Below are 18105 nucleotides of genomic sequence, written 5' to 3'. Positions count from 1 at the left end.
CTTTCCTAAGGATGAATTCTAAATTACTTGGATATCATGTTACTATGTCAATTGGATTTTATTTTGTATCTTGGTGTTTCTAAACACCACACTCTTTTGAGGTCGACCTTCAATTCTAGATTTCATTTTTGAGTTTTTTTTTTAAATTTGGTATTTTGATATAACCAAAGATTTAACCTTAATGTCAAATTAAGTATTTTTTAGTATTTTGATACAGCCAAAGATTTAACCTTAATGTCACAAAATTGAGCAATTGATTTAAAGCACTTCTTTTACATGAAGAATGTCGTATATTAAGTTTAGTGGCATGCACCCCTCATGCGTCTGATGTCATTGCAATTAATCTATGTACCTATGTCTTTAAATACACATACCCCTATAAATATGTATCAAGGAATATATTTTAATGGGACATAGAGTGTGCTTGAATATAGATGATATCTAAAACTACACAAAAGTACTAGGTTTTTTATTAGAAGTATAAAAATGGGACTTGAATATTTCTCAAAATTCCTAAATATGTCTTCTCATGTCGATTGACATCTACACAATTTTAATACACACACAAACCTTTGTATACGGGTGCAAGCGAATGCATGTGGTGTATTACAATAGTGAATGCCCGAGTAGTGAATTACAATAGTGAATGCAGCTTATGTAGCTTCATTTTATCTCTAACCATTTTCTTGTTTCTTTGGAGCCACGCTCATAGTAAAAATAACGCTTGAGCTAATTTGTCAACAGTGCCAACACAAATAGACGCAAGGATCGACAAGAGCAAGGACTCCAAGGTTCTCTCTCTCTCTCTCTCTCTCTCTCTCTCTCTCTCTCTCAGGTAGTGCCGTCGTTGGCAAATTAGTGACGGTCTTCTTTACTTTACTGCTTAATTTTTGTATGTCCTGCTATGTTCTATAGATGTTCTGTAGCTATACCCACCAAGCAAGACTAGTTTACTTTATTAAGCTTTCTTCTAATCCTCCTCCTTTTCCTCACTACCTATAATCTTCTCTACCTTCTTCTTCTAGTATTTCTACTCCCTTTTTTCAAAGATCACCAAGTGTGCTAAATTGGACATCTTGTTTCCCTCTTGATTATGTCAAATTTCTATAAATTTATTATTACTTTCTTTATATGCTTTCTCAAGGGGCTACTTTCTATGACAAGAGGGAGCCATGAAATTTTAAGTATACCGCTTTTACTATGGTTGTTTGAGAGCACTACCACTCTTAAGGACCTATTTCTCCTTATGTACATAACTTAAAATATAGTTAAAACAATTAATATTAGTTAACATAAGTAACATAAGCAATTATGAGAACAAAAGGATCTAAGCAATCAAACCATGCTCATGCATCTCATATACAAGAAAGAAGTTCGACAAGAAAAAAAAGGGCTTAGCTTTGATGGTTGTGATGATTTCTATAGACATTCGATCGTAGCCTAAGCTCCAATACCACTGCAACACTCGGGACCACAGAGGGCCTACAAAATACACAAATGGCACGCAACCAATGATAAAATCAACAAATCCGCATGCTTGAACAACCAAGTATACAAAAATCAAAATCCACGTACGTTAAGGCTGATACGAGAGGGGTAGAAAATGAGAGGGAGAGAATGTGCAAGTGCACCTCTAGAGGGGAGTGCTACACAATCATGACAAGAGAGAAGAGAGGAGAGGAGAGAAGATGAACACAGGCAAAAAGTGCAATCTCCCCCCATGCAAGAGTGAGCATTTTTCTCTTGCACGTATTTATTTATAGATTTTTTGAATGCTCAAAATAATTACAGATTGTCCACCCAATTATTGATGGAACTTGGGAAACCAACACCCAAACCCAACCACTAAACCTCTATACAGCTCAAAGGTATCCACGACAACCCTTGTCCCTTGGTAATCACACATATACGCACAGAATCCAAAAATCCCTATTGCATAGGCTCACATTCAAACATATCCATCGACTACACACCACCACTCTACACTCCCATGCACAATGATGCACACACTTCCAGCTTTATCATATCACACTCTCTCGGCTCACACAATATCTCCCTCTCTCTCTCTCTCTCTCTCTCTCTCTCTCTCTCTCTTTTTGCACACACACACACACAATGAGTGTGGAGCCACCCCTACCTGCATGGACTATAAGAATGAGACGAGACAAAAAGCCCATTGAACTCAAACCATTGAAAGCGGATATAAATAAAACTATGCATCGAAAAAACATCCAGATACAATGGAGGCGGCGGTCATTTATGTGCTTCGGAGCACTCTCTCCTCCTCTTCAATCCCCTTATCCTCTTCTCTTCTCCAAAGCTTGGTCTCTCCTCTGGCTTTCGACTTTGCCTTCTATCCCTTAAGCGGTGTTTTCAGCTCAGTCCGCCCCCTCGGGGTCTCTCAGACAGACCTTCTCTCATGCAACTCACTTCTTCTCTCGCTTAAGGACAAACGTCCCTTTTCATGTACAAGCCTCTAAGCCAATGCCTCAAGAAATTTGACAATTTCTTCTGCAATTTTGCGGCCTTAAGCCTTCTACCAATGCTCTGGTAGGATCAGCCGCTTAGACCGGCCTACTTGATTATTAGCCTGCATGTTGATTGCAATGCCTCTTTTGAAATAACTCCCTCCTTCAGCTAGCACTACCTTTCAACTGCTAATGGCTTGCCCAGCCTATCGCCCGCCCTCAGAAAATGCTCACAACAAGCGCACCCTCTCTCTTTGCTTATGATCCTAGCCTCTCTGAATTGCATCCTCAAGCCTCTCTCCTCATAAGCTGTCGAGGCACCCCCGCCTTCTTATCCTAATAACGAGCCCCTCTGCTAGCTCATGTGATGGTCCCCCCAGCTCTGCCGCTCGTCACCCCTTCTTGCTCTCTGGTTTTTCCAGACTCAGCTTCTGCAGCGCGCGCTCCCCCCACTGAGCTCCTCTCCACTGGTGCTCCCATCTCCTTTTTTTACATGCCCCTTCTCTGCATGGTAGCCCATTCTCGGCTGCACACTCCCCTTTCCACTCTAGGTGACCCTCTCTCTATGGCGGCACCATGTGCAGCCCATGCTTGGCTCGTTGGCTCTCAGCAAATCACCGTAGGTGGTCTTTTTTAAAGCAAGGATAGGCTCCCACCAGAAATGCCAAATTCCCTTGAGCTAAACCCCAGCTCAATTTACTTACTCCACCCGAGGAGTGCCAATGCCCATAAGCAAACCAATATAGATCCAGCTTCACATAACCTAAATGATCCCCCACTCTTAGTCAACTCTACAAGATGATCGACGGGCGGACACCGACAATGGATTGTGATGCCAAGGTAGACTCTCTCCATTGAGGCCTTATGCAAAGATTGCTCATACTGTTGAATCGTACATTCTCCCGAGCTTTGCCGACATAGACAATGACACCACCTAGTGCATCAATTGAGAGGCCTTTTGCCAAGATCAGTTGAAGATTGTACTTCGGTCCATGATGGTCAACTTCAAGCTTCAAAATGTACTGCTGACTGGTCCAATGGACCCAACTTTTGAATCTTCCACTTAGATATGCCTCGAACCCGCTTTAACACTTACACAATGATACAAAAGCGGCCAACCATGGGATTTTCTTGCTCTTGGATGCACTAGCCAAAGAAAATCTGGAATCCATCATCTTTGCCCAACCCTCAAGTTGAGCATTCATGGTCAACAAAACATCAGATTGGTTGGTTTGTGTAATGCCAAGGGAAAACTTAGGGGGCTCATGGACCCAAGCCAAGGGCCGACTCCTAGGTGTGGATAGGGGATTCTAAATCTGGAGGGCCAAAGGCTTATATAAGGGTGGTAGGACAGAGAATCCTCAAGGCAGTTCCCCCGGGGGATTCACTCTATATACAAAACAGGACGCCACCTGCGAGCGGACAACTTTAATAAAACCCCTATATATGACTCATATTAGGGACTATGACCGCACTTTATACGCTTATACGACAATCAATGAAGAGAACTATCATACCCCTATCTTACATATAAAATTTAGGTCTCACATGATCTAACTGAGTAAAACTAGTCAAAGAGTGTCTAGCATAGTGAGAGGCAATGTACTAAAGAACCACTTCTGTTGATAACTAGATGTACCCTCAATGTGTCTTAGTTTGACTTCAAACTATGTGACGGATCAACCTGCACTATGGCTACTTGTCCAATTCTGACCCATCCAAAGATGGTGTAGATAAACCCTTGACTTACTCCAAATCAGCCCTTATCTACGACCGGCTTGATGAAAAATTTGATGTGTGACCTCATAAAAAACTTCCCCAAAATTCATCCGAGTTCTAGTGCACACGAGTGACCAATCGTTACAAGTAATCAACCCGAGTCAATTTCCCCCTCTCTCTTCCCCCCCCACCCCGCAATAAATATGATACCCCCCTCCCTTATTTTTAAGCTTGGGAGATAAATTATTGGGGGCCGGCCCCTAATTTATACGCTTATGTAACTTGTAAAAAGAACCCCCTCCCCTGCACTTACGTGGTGCGGTAAGTTTTCCATGTCGAATCCCCCGGGGCAGTTCCTTGGATTCTCACACTAGTATCAAAGTCTTTTTGGGAAAGCTAGAGGTATGGTCTCTCTCTCTCTAGACTTGCATGATCTTGCATGCATACAAATCCGTGGAAGTGAGGAGGCCGTGTGCAAGACCGCAAAGGGTGAGGGGGATCCAAAGCTCGACCATGTCAAAACAGCATGAGGGTGGGCTCATCAGTTTGCGCTGGGGGGTTTGGGCCCTTTTTTGTTTTTGTGGCGGCACCCGAATTGACCTACCTTGTGCGTTCTCTCTCTTTCTCTCTCTCTCTCTCTCTCTCTCTCTTCATTGCATGCGTCGTCTGCATGCTACCATAGCCCTTGGGGACCTCCTTTTCAAACCAAGGCACCCAATTTAGGGTACCTTGGCCACTCTAAAATAAATTAAGGGTGCATGCCCACCCGCCCCACACGCAACCTTGGCAAGTACATAGCCTTGTTCACGATGAAGCCCGGCACGATCGAGGCCGCACAAACTCTTGTGCTGTCAAAGCCCAACGCTCGATGGATTTCTATAAAAAATTCAGCAAGGAGCTCGAAGGACCTTGAGACTACAAATTCCTCGTCGACTAAAACAAAAGTTGACGAAAGGGATCCTTTCATTCGATCAAAGATTCAAAGCATGGCTTTGTCTTTGATTTTGGCCACTTATTGAGTTCTTCACGAGATTTTGACAAGATTTCATTACAATTCGGTAAAGTAACAAAGTGATCTTTTGAAGGTTACGGCTTTGTTTTCAACATTGACAACAAGTTTTGGCAGTTTCTACTTGGCATGGCCAAGCACGATAGCTTCAAATTGCTCTTTTTTTTTCCCAAGAAAAAGATCCTTCCATTAGTTAATAAAACTTTCCATAGGGCTACAACCACCTCTACTAGAGAGGGCTACATCAACCATAAAATGAAAAATAGCATATGTACAATGAGGGCTAGATCAAGAGATGGGAGGAGGGAAAAGCCACACAGGTGGCCGGCAGTGCCATTTGGGCTCACCCTAGAGCATGGTGAAAAACGGCCCAAGGTGCCAGAGTCGCAAGAACGCCTCTTTATGCTCTTGCCCGATCGCTTCAAATTGCTCTTATCATACCACTTTGGAGATAAGGATTATGTTTGAATGCATGCAAAGCATGAGCAAAAAATATGTAGCGACTCCGGTAAGAGAATCCAAATTATGGTGATATGCAAGGCACTTTACTCAGTACTTCAATGACAACAAGGTATTCAGGTATGCCGTTTTAACTATGTGGGTTTCTTAATCCATACATAAAGATATATTACAAGATTCTATGGAGGCATCCTTGAAAATTAAATTTTGATGCAATGACTAGGTTGCCTATCAATAGCGGCATGCATGTATAGGCAAGGGTTGTGGCATATATGGCAAACATGCTTGGCATGGCCGACTAGTTGTTTCTATTTACAAAGCCAACAAAATAATTTCTCTCTAGTTCAAAGTTTTGGATTTGCTAGAGTACGGCTCCTAGGCAAGTTTTCCAAACTTGATGCAGTCATGTTCAACCCATTATTGGCAAGCCAGATTCGACGGGTTTTTAAGGGTAGTAGGCAATGGCTACATGCAAGCAGTATTGGCCAAATTAGGTATGCTTTGTCTCTAAAAGTATTGTAGATATTGTATGCTTCGAGTACGGTATCCAACTCGACAAGCTAGGCCAGTAAAACAACGAGATACATCAATCATGCTTTAACTACGGACATGGCTTCATGCAAGGTGCTCACATACCCAGCTTCTGTATTAAGTTGGTCATTCTCTCTTTGATATGTCCTCTTTTCGCTCTCATATTGTCGTGCTGTGGCACGTGTACAATGTGAAATAAAAAAGTTCACCTTACTTTTGACACCTTTTGATGCATGTAAATAAAAGCAATCATGTACATATTGTGATATATGCTAAAGCGGCTATTGTGGTCGCTATCATGTACATACCTATCCAAAGAGTCGTGGCCCTGGATGTGCATCTCTGCGTGCTTTTCCACTCGATAAGATGCCTAGTTTGGTTTTATGATGTACATATTCCAAGTGCTTCACGGTGGCACACTCATCTCACCTACAAAGATCAATGAGGGCAAAAAACTGCCAAAAATAGTAGTTGACGGACGACGTCGTACACTATGAAAATCTCCAAGTGTTTATTACGCTGTTTTATCGCGTTTTGTAGAGAGAAGGTGTAAATTCAAGTAGAGAAAGAAGAGAGAGGAGGGCGGGGAGTTTTTTTCTGTTTTTAAAATATTACCGGAATAGTTTTGCTATTATTACCGCTTTTATTTCCAAAAACCAAATTTAGCGCCTAAACTTTCAAATTTTGGCTTAAAATAAACATCCCCCCTCCCCTTTCAAATTTTGGTGTTTCCCTCCTCTCAGTAAAAATTAAAGAATATTGTATAAAATTTTAAATTTAAAAAAGAAGAGAAAGAAAGAGAAAGAGAGAGAGAGAGAGAGAGAGGGGGGGGGGGGGGGGGGGGGGGGGGGAGGAGGAGGGGGGGGATAATAAGATTACACTTGGTTACAACTAAAATAATCACTGTCAATTGATTAACACAATTGAGCATATTTCCAAATTTAGAGAGAGGAAGAGGGGGGAGAGAGAGGTGAATGGATTACACGACCAAAAAACTTCATAATTGCAAAATGTTTATGAATCATCTTTCAAAAGATCTCTACATGAGGCATCATCCAATTCTAAGCCCGTGGCTCTTAGATCAATAAAGAGAGAAACAGAATTGTCGTTTGTGGATGCATTGCCTTCATCATCTTCGAGTTCGTCATCCTCCATCTCATCATCTTATCATCATGACAATCATCCTCGCTAAGACTTGCTGCCGCCGGACTTGATTCATCGACCTCCCTCTCCTCTATTTCCACCTCATCCAAAGTCGGAGGTGGAAGAGGGTCGAAGATAGTTTCCACTTCATTAGTGGAAAAGATGGTTCTTCCCCGAGGTGTTACGGGAATTACAAACCAAAGTTTTGGTTGGTGGATTGTTGGGATATAGATGACCTATAAAATAGAAGCCCAAAGTGAGTAACATTGGTATAACTAATGCTACAAGAAAATAAGAATAAAAAAGGTACACGTCACTCACCTACGCACAAATGCGCGGTAAAACTAAATTGTCATACCTCCCTGTGTGAAGCACACTAGAGTCCACCATGTAGAGGACATTCTCATGTCATCTAGACACATTTGCAAACCACTTGCACTCGAAGTTGAAGATATGAAAGGTTCTAAAATTAACCTTTCGTATCCTTTCAATAGTTCCACAGTACCTGGCTTCATCACTGTTTGTGTCAAACTTGCCCATATGATGGCACAATCCATGGTGGTTCTACGCTCGTCAATGTGGCGCGTACAAAAGTGACGACCCTTTGACCACATAGAGTTAAAGGAAAGGCACTACAAAATAGAAAAATATCTTAATTTATCAATCTATTAAAGATAATTTCAAGAAAAAATTTACAATATGGTTTAGGTATATGAGTACTCTACCTTTGATACGTAGCCTCGTGCATACTCCCATTCTTTGCTGGTGATGTCTTCTCCACGCGCTTTTGCCTCGGTCATTCTCTCATGAATCCACTCTGCACTAATCAGACCTGGGAAACATGCAAGGTGTCTAGGCACTGGGGGTGCCCTCCTTCCTTCATGTGCTTGTTTCCATGATTCCGTCTCCTGCGAACGCCTTGCCTTTGCCACTGTCCACAAGTCCACCCATTTGGTCATAATCTTTGCATTGAGAATACAAAAGTTATTGACCACTTGGGATAGATTCATATCCATGCTAAGTAGTTTTCCCTTTCCACTTGGCAAGTGTGAAGTCATCCTTGCATCGGCCTCGTCTGACCACATGCGAGGCATTGAAGGATCAACTTGTGCCAAATAGTCTGATATGTAAACAAATGCCTCTTGAATGACCCACTCTTCGGCCATACATGCCTCTGGTTGAGACCGTAGCCGCACAAAATATTAGAGAGTCTTTAAAAACCTCTCTAAGAAGAAAATCCATCATGCGTACACTACTCCACATACAACGATCTCCTTCACCACGTGAACCAAGAGGTAAATTTGACTAAGAAGGACCGATCGAGGAAATGCATCTTCAATGGCACACACAGTTTCTATTGCAAGTGTTTGAGCAGCAGGGATAGCATCTATTTCAATTTCCTTGGAGCTCACAAATTTGCAAGAAAACACACAAGGATACATTAAGTACTAGTTGAAATTATTGTGTACATTAAAAAGGTGTAGTTGAGTGGAGTCTTGTGGTGTACCTTACTAGCTCTCCTAGTTTGAAAATAGCGTCCCTGACTTTCTGTCCCGACATATACACATACTCACCGACAAAATGAACTACAATATAAATCAAGGGAAGGGAAAGTGAGTGATAGTCATACACACAAACTATAGATAGATAGGGACTATGAAGATTACATGAAGCATCTTATGCCAATCATGGGACTTCAACCTATACAATTGAACGCTTCCACCGTTCTTCGCTTTTGTGAAAGCTCCCTTTAGTGACCTCATGTATCCTGTTGGTGTGCAAATAGAGACAATGGTACCCTTCACCTTGTCTAATTCTTCTTTGGCTAGCATCCATGGTGCTTTAGGAAGCACAATCTTTCCATTTGGGGCACGGCATGGAGTAGCAGAGGCAGGGAGATGTTTTAAAAGCCTCAAATCCTCCCTCGCACCCAAAGAGTCCTTCTTGCCAATAATGTGGTCCCATAGTTTTTGGGCTACATTCTTGAATATGTGCATAGGATCCAAGAGGTGTTGTATTTTTAAGTCCTTCCAATTTGACACTTTGTACTTCCCTGGCACAAGCAAGGAAAGAAGTATATTGCCCTTCCCGGTTGTCTCTCACGGTGGAATATTGTATTTGACGATCACCACAGGCCAAGTGCTCCATGAAGTAGACTTAGTGCCGAAGGGGTTGACATCGCAGGGTCCTACTCCCCTTGCATTGCAGGGTCCCACTCCCATGGCATCACAGGGTCAAGCTTGGGCCGGGTTCCCACCCGAAGCTCATCCCTAGCTTACCTAAGGTCAAAGGACTTTTTGACACTAACCTTTGGAGGTCTTTAATCAAGCTAACCCTAAGGTCTTTAAGCTCCATCAGCTAGTCTTGCTCTTTGACAGACCATCTCTCTCATTTGGACCCCTTTACCATTGGCCCCATGTTGAGATAGATCTGCAAGCACATGTCTATATTCTAACCCTTGTTCCCATTTAAGCTCCCACATTAAATAATTAGTTTAATATGAGAAAAGCATTTGGTTTGGTTAGATATTAGATTTTATGACATTACCTCTCTCTTGAAATCATAGTCGTCCTTGACTATAAGGTAGAAAAGATAAATCCTTAGTCATTTGTCAATCTTTCTTAGCGGGTAGAGGATCCCTTTTTACCCTACGGCATCTTTCCAAGATGGATGACTAATCCATTTGGTGCTTGGGAGACATAGTTGCCGCAAGCATGTCTGCTCTTTAGTCCATTTCATTCTCCCAAAGTAGAGTGGCAAATTCTACTTGGTGTTTGAGAGACGTTGTCATCACAAACATGATTCTAAGCATGCATACTATTTAAATTTGTGCACAATAAAAAAAGAGAACTAGTCGACAAAAACATTGGTCATTTAAAAGAAATTTGTACATTTGCTTACTCTAATGTAGCATTGTAAGCATTGACAAGGTTCATACTATCCTCTAGCTTATTCTTTGCATCCATCTAGCATCTTCAAAAGGATAATTTTTGTACTTAATAAGATACTGTCGGATAACCTTACCATGTCGTAGTACCTTGTCTTCATGCTGAAGGATAGCTTCGGGTTGTAGTACCTCTTCTTGGTCTGCAAATTTGGGAGGGTCTTCAATAATTGGTTCACTTGGTGGCTCTCCTTTGTAGGACTTAAGTAGGCTCACATGAAAAGCATTGTGTATGAGCCAATGGTTGGGCAACTTGAGTTGATAAGCTATTTCATTGATGGGCTTCAAGATTTGGAAAGGACCATAGTATCTTTTTTCTAGCGTAGCTAATACTTTTGATGGCCCGTAGGATTTTTTCCCGTCGTTTGCCTCAATCGAGCCTTAGGAAACTTAAGTAAGACCCAATTATTTTCTTTGAATGTTAAGGACCTTCTGTGCTTGTCAGCAGTAGCTTTTTGCCTTTGTTGAGAGATGGATATAGCCTCCTTAATCTTTTGAAAAGATTCTTGTAGGTCATGGCTATACTCAATGGCAACGAAGATCTTTTCATGTACTTTTAAGTAGCAAGGTACTTTTAGGTCTTCCCTCAATGATTTCAAAAGGTGCTTTTCCCATAGAAATATATACAGTATTATTGTAGGCGTTCTCTGCAAGAGGTAAGTACTTTTTCCATAAAAATATATATAGTATTATTGTAGGCATACTCTACAAGAGGTAAGTACTTTTTCCATTGTGAGCATTGATCTACTTCAATAACATTAGTCTTTAGTAGATCGAGTGTCGTAAGATTGTCTATCTCACTTTGGCCATCCGTTTGTGGATGATAGGCCGAAGAGAAATTTAATCTTGTTCCTAGGTTTTCAAAGAGACCTTCCCAAAAATTACTGGTCATTCTAGGATCTCTAAACTGACACGATGGATATTGGCAATCCATGGTGCTTGAAAATCTGTGATATGAAGAGAGTTGCCATTTGGTGTGCCTTAATAGTCTTTTTGACAGGAATAAAGTGTGCTTGCTTGCTAAACCTGTCGAGCGACTATTGTCCATATTCCAGTATTCCCATGGATAGATTTGGGTAATCCAAAGATAAAATCCATGGATATACTCTCCCATGGTGAATTTGGGATAGGCAATGGTTGGGGTAATCCAAGTTGCTTCCCTCTATCATACTTGGTCTTTTGGCATACTACACATTTTGAAACATACTCTTGTATGTCCAATTTCATCGTAGGCCAATAAAGGTACGTTTCTACTCCTTGTAGAGTAGGTTGAATGCCTCTATGCCCCACATAGGGAGGAGCATGGGATCATACATGAAATTCTCAGAAAGGGAGTGGGTAACACATAGCCTATTGCCATGGAGAAGATAACCATCCTGCAAGGTGAACGGTCTCTTCTTCCCCAAAGCAAGGACTGACGTTATGTCTCTATAGTCAGGGTCAGTAGCATATTCATCTCCCGGGGGATTCACTGTGTTTTTCCGTACTGTACCACGTGAGTGTACAAGAGGGGGGGTTTTGGATTTTGTACATAAGCGTATACAATAGGGGTAGCCCCTCATTATTTCATACTCATATCGTATACATTAGGGAGGGGGCAGGGGGGGGGGGGGGGGGGTATCACATACTATGTGTGTGTGTGTGTAATATATATACACATACATACAATGTACATATACACACCATGTGTGTGTGTGTCTGTGTGTGTATGTGTGTGTGTGTGTGTAACACATATGTATGTCTTTCACACATACATACACATCGTAAAAATAAAGTATTACACACGAACACACACATATGTACATACATACATATACATATACATTCACATTCACATTCACCATGGCTAAGTTGCATCACTTATCTATACTAGTATAAAAGGGGGAGGGATTCCGGTCCCCGCCCTTGACACGCGTCAACAGGAGCTTGCTCCAGCAGTGCACTCTGTAGTCATCGGTCGCATAGGCACGCACACAGCTAGAGAGAGAGAGAGAGGCGGCCTTTGCTTTGATTATTTGACTGCATTGGTTTCCTCGGTGGCTCAGTCCAGGGTGGTATCTGCAGCGCTGACAGCACAGGGGTCGTCCGCCGTCCAGAGACTCGAGACGGGTAACAAGGTTGCTCTCTCTCTCTCTCTCTCTCTCTCTCTCTCTTTTTGAGTCGATGGCCTCGAATCTTGGTGGGCTGCACGCACAACTGTCTGCACACGCATGGCCCCAAAGCACCTCATTTCAAAAATTCCCAAAACATCCCAAATATTTTGTCACAAATTCCCAAAATGCCCTTCGATTTTTCCAAAATTCCCAAAATACCCATGGTCGTGCGATTAAATCTCTTGACAGACAAAAAAGTTTGTAGCTTTTCATAAGAAGACTTGATTGTCTATTAATACTAGAATTTGAATGTTAAGTAGGCTCTCGAGATGAATTGCTTTATTATTTTTAGACATAATATTTGCCCTTTTCTGCATACTAAGCACTCAAAACCGGATCTTAATTGTCAATCAAAAAGGGAGAGAGAGAGAGAGAGAGAGAGAGAGAGAGAGTTGCCGCCTATTGGCCATGTGGCCTTTGCAGGTTCATTCGGCCAATGTGGCCTGAGCGAAACTATATAATCATAGTGCCCACATGTTGCAGAACCACCTGAGAGAGAGAGAGAGAGAGAGAGAGAGAGAGAGAGAGAGAGAGGCAGAGAGATACTTGGACTCCAGTATCAAGCCCTACCTACGGGCTCGGGAAAAACCATTTTTCCAAACATACAAAATTTCTTTCCTTGAATTTGGCAAGGGGAAATTTTTAAAAATTAGATTTATTTTTTGGGGTTTCACACTATTTTTCTCTTTTTCGGGGTGGGGTTTCTCCTTTTTCCCTCGCAATTAAATTTTGTACCAGTGAAGTGGGAAGGAAATACTTTTTCCCTGTTTCGCGCCCCAGATGAGCCCTTTCTGCCTGTTGCTGCTTCTGCTACTCTCTCTCTCTCTCTCTCTCTCTCTCTCTCTCGGGTTGCTGTCGTCTTCTCGTCTCTTCTTCTCTGCGTATGGTGGGTGTCCTCAATTTTCTGTCGTGGGGGTGGGCACGTCTGGTTGGGCTAACTCTTTTTTCCCTTACTTGGGAACATCGACGGAGGTGTGATGATGGACCTGCCATCCTCTTCAAGCGGCCGATCGCAACATCAACCAGCAAGACAGAGTTCGCATAGACCCCCAAGGGCTTGCACAGCCCGTACACCCTCTCGCTTGGCTCCTGCTGCCCCTTCTGTGGAGCGCACCCCCCTTCCTGTGCAACATGTGGGGGCTCGCATCCATCATCGAATTCTTCAACGTAAGCACTAGTCAAAGAGAGAGAGAGAGAGAGAGAGAGAGAGAGAGAGAGCATGAACGGGAGTCGCATTGAGGATGACGTACTCAATCCTAAAGAACGAGCAGTTTGCATAAATCTCTCTCTCTCTCTCTCTCTCGTGATCACTTCAGGCACACACACACACACACACTTACTTTTTGTGCTCTCTTGCCCTGTGTTTGCAAGGGAGGCTTGAAGCTAAGTCCGAGAGATTGGAACACTGTTACATGGTAAAATGCAAACATACTTTGAATTTAATACCGATACTGCAGGTCTTTCGATCAGTGCTGAACATTAAGGTTGAATCTTCCCTTGAGGAATTGGAGAGCGCTCTTCTGACACCTAACACATTGCTTGATACCATCCACATCGCTTTTGGACTTTGCCACATTTGCACAGAAGGTAACAAGCATACCTCCTTTCTAACAGAACTTTCTACTAGAAACTTGTATGAGCATTGTGTGTGTTTTGAAGGTTGGACGAGTTAACCAGGCTTTGGCTGCTATCCATGAGCTCAAGCAACATTTTAAACAGAGCATACATTCAGAAACTGATCAGGAGCATGTTGGCATGGCAGTAGCAAGAAAGGTAATGGCTGGCTGACGGAGCTTTTAGACTACAGCTAAGTCTTTTCACCATGTTTGTCTTGATTCTATTTACATAATGATTGTTCTAGTTGTTGTCTTGTCAGAGTATAGAAGCAGAAGTTCTGGCTCGGAGAGTTAAGGTATGCTTACTAGAAGCCAGAATTCATGATGTGCAAGAAGTAGTAATGCACATCTCATCTGCATAAGATACGAGTTTGTATTATTACGAGTTTGTATTATGTCAGTCAATGTGAACTGGTAAAGAATTATAAATATGTTGATGATTCCTTGCACTTTTGAAGATGATTTTGGGGGTGTGGGAGTGTGTGAAAGAGGGGGTGCTGGTCGGCAGAGCAGCAGTAGCAGCCAATGCTCAGCTCCAATAATCACTAGAGTTAGTCCAGAAATGGAGGTTTCTCACTTGCATTATTGCCCTTGCTATCCTCTACTACATAGTTGCATCAGCTAACACGAAATGCTATGTCAAGACAAAGTTTTTCAGGTGTGGGTATCATGAAGTCCTCTGAATATCAACTTTCCCAAGGCAGTTTTGTAAAGCTTACATAGGTCTAAGTCCCATGTATGCATTCTTAACACTCTGCATTCTAAGTCCCATGTTTGCATTCTTAACTCAGCAGGTCACTTGAGTGGGTCTCGAGCCCACGTTTTGTATGCCAGTTGAAGGGTGAGCCACAGTGCTCCGAACCCCCATCATTTGTATTGTAAAGCCATGTTGGCTTATCGAGTCGAGGAGAGTCAGTCCCTCACTCGCTACCTGATTATTGTTTTTGGATCCACGAGTGTTGCCAGCCACTATAGACCTGACCCTAGTTTGCTCTTGGGCTCTTAGCTTATCGAGTCGAGGAGACTCAGTCCCTCACTCACTACGTGATTATTGTTTTTGGATCCACGGGTGTTGCCGGCCACTATAGAACTGGCCCTAGTTTGCTCTTGGGCTCTTGTTGAGCCCGTGTTCAGTGTATTGCACCCTCTTATGCTATGTATGCACTTGCGTCCTAACATTTGGTATCAGAGCTTGTGGAGATGGCCTCATTAAAGGCTTGGTTCAATGTGGAAGTTGCATCCGTATGCTTTGAAAGGGCGATGCACCGTTTAGTTGAATGCTATGATGGATGGAGCAGAGAAGAACCGGAATATGACTGGGATGCGGTGCAAGATTCTATGCATGCTTTGACTCAAACTTGCTCGAGGACTATGGAGATTTACCACAGGGATGTAGATTCGATGCGGTTGGAAAATAAGAGAACAAGGAAGGAACTTGAAGGAAAGAAAGCAATGTTGGAGGACGAGCTCTGTCGGCAAGAGCAAGGGATAACCTGGCTTTTTGAGGAGGTGGCTATGATGCAGGATAAGTGGGCCACTGAGGTAGCAATTGCAAAGGAAGAGATGGATCAGCAGGGGTTGGTTCGAATGTAGGCCTCAGATGGCCGTTGGATTCCCCCTTGACGAGGCAGATTACAAGAGGATGCGAGGCGGGTAAAGTGTACTCGATACCATACCAAGCAGCTAGGAACACGATCAAATGGTCGGGGATGTACAACAATCATGATATATCAGGCTGAGCCGGGAGGCCAGTGAACAACTAAGACGTGTGGTGAGATATGTCGGCATGAGTGGAACAACATGTTGGGGCAGGCTATGGATGGCCGATGGGTTCCCCCTCGACAAAGCGAGCTGTCCACCCGAGTGGGAGCGCAACATGAGTGCACATGAGAATAGCCAGGGTAGTAGAGACCAGATCACTACAACAGGGCGATGCAAACCAGGTGCTGTGGCACTCAAGAAGGCATGGAAGGAAGAGATGGCGAATGTGATATACGCAGCACATTGCGAGAGGGCGGGCTCCGGTGAGCACTAGCCCGCGTTTCATTTGAGTTGCTTTGATTGGCGAGTGATTATGCACATGTTCCTAATCATTAGCCGGTGCTGGCTAAGATGGAATTACTGGACACCGGGCAACAGATGAACAATATTCGTATAGCGACCAACAAGGCAGTGGGGCGAAGAGTCGCTCTACAATGTGGGGATTGCAACCAAGCGACTTCAATTGGCTGATTGCTTGGACTGAGTATGAGGTGGATACCTCCTCATCATAGAAGTTGTGAATGCACAAACATGTGCAAAAGGCAGCCAAATCGATGCCAAGTTTTGGGAGCTGGTATGCACAGAGCACGACATTGATCCCATGGGGTCATACAGCGGCGACGCTAACGTGCAGTTGGAGAGAGTGAATGATGATGCATAAAGTGGTACAATGATGATGCATGGAAACTGATGCAACTTGGAACTGTGTCGGTGACGATGACGGGGACGGCGACGACGACGACGACCTAAGGCTAAAATCTGCAACCTTCTAACTGCGATCCACAAACGCTATCTGCTGAAAATTTGGGGCTGATTCAGGCTGCTAAAAAACGTTGATTTGGTCTGCTGTTTTCAGGCTGAAAAACGTTGAGTATCTGCAAGGATGTTAGGGCTTGAAAAACGTTGTTTTACCTGCTGCAAAAACACTGTGTTGACTGCTGCAAAAACGTTGTTTTGACTGCTGTCGCTAGGGATGAAAACGCTAAGGGAACTGCTACTGATTTGGTGGTTCTGCTGGCGACAGGAAATGCTAGATGCAAAGGCTACCGCGGTCAAGCAATGGCTGAAAACGCCAAGCCAGATGGGGGGATTGGCGATGATAAAAAACGCTAGGGTTGATGGGGTGCTTGAGGAGTTCTTGTTGAGAGAGAGGGAGTACCTGCTGCCAAAGGCCTGTTGTGCTCCTTGCTCATCTGCCCAAGACTGCTAGCTTTGGTTTGCTTATATATTTTCTTATCCAAATTGCCCTACCTACTTTTGTTGGGAAGTCACTTAAATTAATAAGTGAAAAATGTCAAAAATAGGGAAAATAGGCTAAAATCACTGGAAAATTTCCTTAACTGATTCTAATGGATTCTGATGGGAATTCTTATGATCATGCTGTGTGCAACCAGAGGATATGCATCTACACTAAGTGACTGGGCATGCACGGTCTACGAATAGACTCACAAAAAGTGTCAGATCACTTCTAAATCTAGATTGACCGGATTGACTGAACCCTTGTCATGCTGTAGCTTGTCCACGGACACATAGGGTTGGATGTGCCACGTGACATTCCCGCAGTAAGTTTGCGTTCTCAACGGCTTCCTTGAGCCTCATCTTATTAAGCTTGCTCTTTTCATACTTCTTCGGCAAGGATGATGACGATGCGAGGAGGAGTTTGTGCTGATGCTCACGATGGGAGGCCAGCACCTTGCAAGCGAAGCTATTGCCAAACACAGGGTGAGTTCTCAGTTCTCTTTAGTCGTGACTCATTTTCACCTGCTCAATGCCCTTAGGCTTTAGCTATGGCGTTCGAATCCTGACTTGTTGATCAATGACACCTAGTCTTGACGTCCCGACTTGCTAGAGCTGGCATCCGAGTCTCGACTTCTTCCACTGCAACCGCCAATGCTGTTGACTCCTTGAGCCTCTCATTGCCTGTCTGATGTACTAAATCAGCTTTTAGATCATAGTTTGAAGCATCTATCAGTACACAAATCTTGTCACATTTTGTCAAATTTTTTGAAGGCAAGCTCGAAATCTAGCCTAGATTTCGCAAGTTAGTGATAGTCACAATTTTGGGTGGTAATGTTGTATTAACTCAATAAAGAATGTACTTAATCTCAAATTGGATGTGTGACATCATAGCGTTAGAGATTTTAAGATTGTTAGTTTCTTTTACATGTAGTTACAAATTCTATAGTCTCAATTTTCCACATGGTCATATGGCTTGATCGGGTGTGTTATCTGGAGCTATAGTTTCTTGCCAAGACAAGTCTAACATACCTTGGGTCTATGTGTCACACATACACAATGTTTT

General features: G+C 43.1%; 1 protein-coding gene across 2 annotated transcripts; it reads left to right on the top strand.

Annotated features, from left to right (window-relative positions):
• Window positions 1–13144: 13144 nt before the first annotated feature.
• On the top strand, window positions 13145–17785 carry LOC147463126 (uncharacterized). Of its 2 annotated transcripts, none has more exons than XM_086528076.1 (4): window positions 13145–13593; window positions 13897–14013; window positions 14086–14199; window positions 14303–17785. In XM_086528076.1, exon 4 carries the CDS (start codon window positions 15243–15245, stop codon window positions 15633–15635), a length of 393 nt encoding a protein of 130 aa, XP_086384202.1. In that variant the 5' UTR covers window positions 13145–13593; window positions 13897–14013; window positions 14086–14199; window positions 14303–15242; the 3' UTR covers window positions 15636–17785. The 2 variants fall into 2 exon arrangements, with proteins under 2 accessions (XP_086384202.1, XP_086384198.1); XM_086528072.1 differs by having other exon boundaries at window positions 13148–13593; window positions 13884–14013.
• The last annotated feature ends 320 nt before the right edge of the window (window positions 17786–18105 follow it).

This window comes from Adiantum capillus-veneris, chromosome 2 (assembly GCF_014529385.1).
Source record: "Adiantum capillus-veneris isolate H3 chromosome 2, ASM1452938v2, whole genome shotgun sequence".
In the NCBI taxonomy this organism is placed as follows: domain Eukaryota; kingdom Viridiplantae; phylum Streptophyta; class Polypodiopsida; order Polypodiales; family Pteridaceae; genus Adiantum; species Adiantum capillus-veneris.
The sequence above is the reverse complement of the archived record's forward strand: the minus strand, read 5'-3'. Positions and strand labels throughout refer to the sequence as shown.